This window comes from Simochromis diagramma, unplaced genomic scaffold (assembly GCF_900408965.1).
Source record: "Simochromis diagramma unplaced genomic scaffold, fSimDia1.1 OVJJ01000646.1, whole genome shotgun sequence".
Classification (NCBI taxonomy): Eukaryota; Metazoa; Chordata; class Actinopteri; order Cichliformes; family Cichlidae; genus Simochromis; species Simochromis diagramma.
This window is the reverse complement of record NW_024387279.1, coordinates 7,994,550-8,001,835: the sequence shown is the minus strand read 5'-3', so window position 1 is coordinate 8,001,835 and position 7,286 is coordinate 7,994,550. Positions and strand designations below refer to the sequence as shown.

The 7,286-nt window shown below is 41.4% G+C and overlaps 1 protein-coding gene across 4 annotated transcripts in view; it reads left to right on the top strand.

Moving 5' to 3' along the window:
- slc25a26 (solute carrier family 25 member 26) overlaps window positions 1-7,286 on the top strand; it is a 55,839-nt gene that overhangs the window by 28,283 nt on the left and 20,270 nt on the right. For all 4 annotated transcript variants that reach the window (XM_040002884.1, XM_040002885.1, XM_040002883.1 and 1 more), the window contains exon 6: window positions 4,845-4,889. In XM_040002884.1, the coding sequence (XP_039858818.1) occupies window positions 4,845-4,889 (45 nt within the window). The remainder of the gene's footprint in view (window positions 1-4,844; window positions 4,890-7,286) is intronic.

The window sequence follows — 7,286 nt, the reverse complement described above, 5'->3', positions numbered from 1 at the left end:
GACATACTTTTTTTGGAAAGAAATCTTTTGGAAAAAATAAACCATGACTTTCATCGCTTGGTTTGGCCATCTATACATGTGTCTGCTTGTCTCAGTATCCATCTCACTTACTATTTCTCTCCTGCTAAATGCTCATCAGTATGCAGAGGCTGCAGTATGACCTATTAAAAGTCATTTGTCAAATTGCAGCCAACTGGCCTGCCTGCAATCAGGCTCAATGTGAATATATTTTGACATGTGTTTTTCCTGCCCTCCGCTGAGTGCCTAAGGACCTGTGACAGCCCGGAGCCTCTCTGAATACTAATAACGTTAGGACTAATACAGTTGGCAAGGACACACACACACGTACACACTCAAAAAACACGAGCACTGTCAGCAGAATGACACAGCAGACGCAATCTCCATATTTGCATTATATCGTACCTGACAGTCACAGCAAGTGGCACTGTCACTTTTGATCATTTGCGAAATACATCAGCGAGAAAACAGAACGCTGCTCTTCATACACACATGCGCACACATAAGCAAGAATATGGTTAAGCATGCCAGTGTATTCATACAAAAAAAAAACAACTAAGGCATGCATATGCAGGATAATGGGTCTGAGTGAGGGCCCTGTTTGTTTGTCAGGCGTGGAGTCCTGTCCCTGGAGGATTACTTGAATGCACAGATGCTTTTGGAGTAGATACTGTTGGGCAGTGCAGCAAAAGCTGGAAATACATCATAAACTGGAAGGTTTATGATCTGTTTTCTGGTTAAAATATTTAAATTATTTGCCTCTGCTCCTTAAGCATGTGTGTCCTTATTTTAATGTCGAGTGATAGTTCATGTTTGTAGACCTCAACAACGTGGTTACTGCACTGGGTGTGTTCGTCTCCATGGTTATGATTCGGTTGTAGCCCGTGCAACCATAGAAGTCTACTGATTGGCTCAAGCTGGGGTTGAGCTAGTAAAATGTTGGCAAGCAGAGAAAAACCTCAGTCTTTTTCAGTGGACATAAACAATACTAGTTCTCAGCCTTCAGGGAAGTATTTTATCTCACTTTAACAAACAGCTACTCATTTGTGACTTCCATGCCAAATAAAAAAACACAAGGAAACAAGATAGAAACGTCCTCTTTTTAATTAGCGCTTAAATTGAACCTTAATTGATGAGATAATGATGCGATTCTCCTCGCCTGTGTGGCCTGATAATCCTAACTTTCTTTTCCATTTAAAGGAATTCATTAAGTCATGTTTATTAGGATAATCACAACAGCCCTGGACCTTCCACACACATGCACACGTTAACTTGGCTTCACAGAGCTGAATAGCCTATGGTAGCTGAGGCATTATATGAGGCGGTGGGATGAGACAGAGTGAGCAGTTAGCACCGTGGGGGAGTATGGAGTTTATGCAGCTTGGCTGCCTTCATCTTAACCAGCCTTAGAATAACCCGGGATGCCTGCATGGCCTTGTGTTAGTCGAGCATGACATAGCTGAGGTCTAAATGTGCCCTCAACACTTGTGGCAGACGCGTCTGTAACTCAGAATATCAAAACCATGCTGTTTTTGCCCACTGGCAAACACTTTGGTAAAGTGTCCCATGAAATTTAGCACCTGCAACCATTTAAAAGCAGCAGTGCACAGAACAGTACACTAAACAGTCATTTGTTCAATATCGAGAGTTAAGTGTAAGATATTTTCATGAGGGATTAATGGTAATTTTGTTTTTATGCTACTTTTACTGTCCCTCCTTCACTTATAAAAGCCAGTTGGGCTTTTTTTAAAGTTTTTCCACCAGCACTGCAGAAGGCTAACGCTCCAAAAAAAAATCTGTAAAAAAAGTACTTCCCAACTTGCACAATGATCCAACTGAATAATAACAGTCACACATTATCCCTGAAGAATAGTCATAGTCATGTTTTCCAGAGGATAGCAGTTGAATATTTTAGGCCCCTCTTTATCTGATTACAGTGTTGTTGGTGAAATTGTGACTTATAGAATATGTTAGGTTTCTCTCACCCTTTCTATAACATGGTGCAGGTTTCAACTCTGTAACCCTTGAAACTGTTTCTGACTGGATGTGCTTGTTAGTGAGGGTTCCTCTCAAGAAAGACGTCCAACTGCGTCTGCATTGATTTATATCGAGGGTCAAAACTCATCATTAAGGGTGCAGAGGAGGTCATCAGACTTGATCTTTATACGGGACAGAGTTTAAAACAGTTTGTCCCACTCAGCAGTGGCTTGAACTTTCACTTAGTTTGTGAGTAACAGCGAGTCAGTCAGGTGTGACATGATGTGCATGTCTGTCTTTTCCCAACAATGGAAAATAAATTTCTCTTCTGGGCTTTTTTTTTTTTTTTTTCTCCCCCAAAGTCTTGCTTGTGTTTTTAGTTCTTCTCCATGGTCTAAGAAGCAGAAGGGAAAGCAGAAACACATGTTCAGTCCCCTTTGTTGTTTTCAGCTTCCCATTCTGTCTCTACCTATCTTCAAAATTTATTCCTTCTTTGATCTCCTTCTGACACTACAGCAACCTCAGGTTAAAGCATTACAGTAGAAGTGCAGAACCTCACATTAATGCTGTAGAAACAACTCTATAGCCGTTAGCTCATGTGCCCTCCAGCCTGCGCTCTTGATTTTGTAACTCAAGCAGACATTCTTCTAAATGTCACATGGAGTCAGGTTGGTACGTCTTCCCAGTTCCTCGGTTTGCCTCGGTTTAATGAGAAATTACTCATCGATTTTAATCAGACCTCATGTGGTTTTTCAGATGTTTCATCTTTGCCGGGCAACGCGCTCAAAAAAACGAGCACTCCTCTCCAGCTCAGTGTGCCAGGAGTGTCAAAGCGAGCCATAAATCACCGGTGGATCATTCTTTCCAGATCCTCTGCTGAAGCCATCTGTCTTTGTCTCGCTTGCTCTCTCTGTCTTTGCACTCACTGCAACCAAAGATTTTGTATTTTTTGGATGAAATTTTGTAAATTAATATGTAGTAAAAAACAAAACACCCTGTCAGTTGCATTTAAGGCTAAATTTAAACAAGTTTTTGATAATTAATGCTTTTTTCAGTTTGTAAACAGAAGTTACTGTCGCTTTATCTGTGCTGCATCTATCTGTGCCTTATTTAAGGTGACGTTACAGTAGTTTTGCACTTATGTGCACAAGAATTCTAGTATAAAATATAAATATAAAACCTGTCAGGATGTGTTTACTTAGGTTGACTCTCAGTTTACTTTGACTCATATCAGTACAACATGTTCCCCTTGCACTCAGCAGCAGTACCCATTACCCCTCCAACATCCCCGTTCTCCTTTACTCCCTCTTTCTCTCTCTGTCCGTCTCTTTTCCCAGCCTGGAATAGCAGAACTCATCAGGGTGGTAATAAAACACAGGTGCACTTTTATAACACTCCACTTTCTGGGGGCTGGATACCAGGCTTCCAGTATGTCCCAAAAAAATTTTTTTTTAGATAATCTTAGAGGAGTGAGAGAATTTGCTTCTGTCTGCACAGATAGACCAGATGGGTGAAGATTTCTGACCTTGCACATGCCAGGCCCATTTATCAAGGAAAAGTCAAAAGCCGCCTGCAGTATTTTCAGCTTTAACGCTTGAGTAGTAACTACACTAATGCAGAATTGCATTTAAAGCTAAGGGTCTAGGTGAGTTCAGGTGTAGCTGCAGTGCCTGTGTGGGTAGGACAGTGTTATGGGGATTACTTACATTTGTACTCCACTGCTTGTAAAATGTTTGTATCAGTAACAGCTCTAACCTGTCATGGATGTCTGGTTTTATTCAGTAGGTGTTTCTTTAAGTTTGAATCTGTACCCCTCCCACCTCCACCCTCCACCCTCTCCCCCTTCGTAATACTATCTCATGATTTTTATTTGTCATACTTGCATTAGGTCTTTTATCAGCTCATCTCAGAAACTCAATTTCCTCCACTTAGTTGAATTTGCACTCAATTTGACAGCTTTATGTCTTTACTTTAATAAAACTCTGGGCCTCTATGAAGATCTTTAAAAGTCTTATATTAAACTCTTAAAAAGCAGATGCCCTTTAATTGAATCTACTTCAGAATGAGTGTTTATATGAGGTCAGTGCATTTGGACTAAGCTCATTAGGTGGCGTAAACACACTTGGTGCATTGTCTTTGTGCTTTGGCTGACTCAGTTTTTGCCAATGTGCTAACATGGTCTGATGGAACATGATGGAGGGGGCGGTTCGGATGGATGAACGATCCTGTTGTATGTGTGATCAAAGCCTGATGACACAACTCACTGTCACTTTATTTATTTCTTCCTTTGCTTTTGTTTTTTCCTGTCTTGCCTGTCTTCGTCCACTGCAGGATGACAGGATATGTGCGCGTGTGTGTTTTCTCTATTTGTTTGCTCAGTACACAAATGGAGAAAGTATACTCGTTCCTATGTCTGTGTGTGTGTGTGAGAGAAAGAGAGAATGTGTGTGTGGTCTGACTGCGTGTCATTTGCACCTCGCCTTGGCACTGCCATCGATTTCTTTCCACTGTAACTTCCTGCCTGAGCCGATTTAGTCTTTCCAGCAGCAACACACACACTCCCACCATCCCCTCATCCCTCTATTCCTCTCTCCAACTTTGCTCCATCTATACATCCATCCATCCGTCTGTCAGGACTGCCAGACCACAGCCCGTCTCATTCATTAATCATCAGCACTGAGAAGGAACAAGGGAGCAGTCAGACGAGTTAGAGGAAATAGAGAAAGGTGGCAGGAATGACAAGTGTAAGAGATTAGAGGTTAAAGATGAAACCTGAACCTAAAGAAAATGAAAAACTAATGCTGACATAATGACGATGATTAACACTCTGCCTTCTTTCTTTTTTTCAGATCCCATTCTCTCTGGTTCAGTTTCCGCTTTGGGAATATTTAAAGGTATGCATCTATCTCTTATTTTATTCCCTTTTGCATCTTTATTGCTAATCTATTTTATCAGAGTAGCATCATTTCCAGTGAAAATTATGTCGAGGATAAATCCACTGTACAGTCAAAACTCACACATTTACAGCACGCTCACCCTCTGCATTCTCCTGTATCATTGTGGCAGGCCAAAATGGGACTTTGCACCCCGGTTTAATGGCTTGTCACGACTGTCATCAAACCAGTCTTTCGATTTATCACGAGCTCTGAGAATAGCCGTGTTGCTCTTCCTCTAGCTTTTTCTTGCTTCCTCTCGTCCTTAATGTCTTTTTCTGCCCCATGTCGCTGCTCTCCCCTCGCGTTTCACAGCGTGGCCCCGAACACATAAAAAGCCATTTCTCTCTGAAAAGATGGCGTTTTGTTGGAGTGACATCATGTCTCAAGGGCGCGAGAGGCGGCCAGTCAAACATTCCATCAATGTTGGGAGCTAACGGCCGAGCGAAGGCGAACAATACGCCGCACAGCTGTGTGTGTGTGTATGCGTTTCTGTGTGTCTGTGCATTTGCGGGAGTTAGATTTTGTCGTTCACAAGTGTCTCTTTGTCCCTCAGTCAAAGGCCTCCTCTCTCCAGGCCATCTGGACACATCCGTTGGTGGAGAAATGAACTGCTGGAATCTGGACCTCTCCTCTCCTCTCGAGCCGTTTTTGAGTTCTAATGGCAGACTAGCCAAGAAAACAGATGAAAATAAAAACCCAAAAAGCAATTGCTTAGAGGCAAGCAAGTTTTTACTGCTGTTTCTTCAGTGACCACAGGGATGTTCAAGAGGATTTCTCCAACAAAAATAATGTGATATACTTTTAAAAAATGCTAAACCGAAGGAATTTGAGACAGTGCATGTGTGTGGCATGGTTTCCCATCTGCTTCACGGCATAGTAATGTGCTGCGTTATGGCTTTTTTTTTTTTCCTTTTTAATTTCACACGGAGGCAGCACAGCTGTCAGAGAGAAGGGGGGAAAAAAAGAGAGCCAAATGAAGAAAACCCACGACCCAGTGCTGTTGTCTCGTCGTAAAATGGCCAAGCATCTAAATATCTGCATATCACAGAGGCAGCATTTTGCAGACAGAAGTAGTCAGGGAGTAAATCATGAGGGAATCGGTCACTACACTGAGATTTAAAGCTTCTCCACGCCAGATTTCAATATCCATGTGAATAATTCTCACGGTTCTTTCACACATTAATTTCACAATATTTTGGTTTTCACGCAGTTGTTTTCCCAACAGCATCTGCGGAATAAAGTGCACAGTTTGCTCCATCTGTTCTGACCTCAAAAATAACATTAGCAAAACAGGAGGGTGTAACACTTTTAGGTTATGATTGAACACTAACTTAGACCCACAAAAAATCCAGGGAATGTGGAGTCAAAGGCATGATGGAAGCTCAAAACGAGCCAGTGAGATATAGCACTGTGTTTAAAAAAAAATCTGGAGTCATTTCTCCTCCTCACTAATATTTTGCTTCCAAGGAGCTATGCTTTCTTCTGTTCTTTAAAGTGTCTTGAGCAATAGTTCTCCATTCCTTGAGTTTCGAGGGATGAACCAGTGTTGTCTACATATAACAGATAACTTAGCAAAGAACCAGTCTATAAAAATAACAAAAATAACAGTTTCACAGCCAAAAAATAAGTATTTTTGCTCCAACAAGAAGGTTCCAAAAGAGCTATTAGCTGAACGCTTTATATATGTCAGCGTGGTGTAAAACGTGTCGTTAAGAAAATTCAGTTGATCCATCTACTGCTTGCTGAAACTGAAATCAGACGATCATCAGATATGTGGACAGAGGTGGTCAGGAGAAAGCTACAGCAGTGAGTCTCTACAGCTGTCTATAAAGCTTGGTGGAGGCTTTGTCATGGTTTGGGACTCCAATCATCTAGTTCAGCGGTCCCCAATCTTTTTTGAGCCACGGACTGGTTTAATGGCAGACAATGTTTTCATGGACCGGCCTTTAAGGTGTCGCAGGTAAATACAGTGGTCCCTCGTTTATCGTGGGTGTTACTTTCTAAAAAAATAACCTGCGATAGGTGAAATCTGCGAAGTAGCCAGCTTTAATTTATACAATTATTGTAGATTTTTTTAAGCAATGTTCCCTCTAATTTTTCATGTGTCTGAGTGAACACACAAACTCCCTTGGACCGCTGTGAGCAACATTAGACGTGTGCACTGTGGTCACGCCAGCATCGAATCCATCCAAGTTACATGGTTTATTAAAATAATCAAATTACAGCATTTATGTTAGACTACTTTTAATTAAGTGCTTTGGCCCACTTACAATGAAAATTTTAAAAAAGAATCTTGTTCTTGACCTGTGCAGTATGTTAACACTATTGGAAGTAAAAATAACTTGAACTCCAATT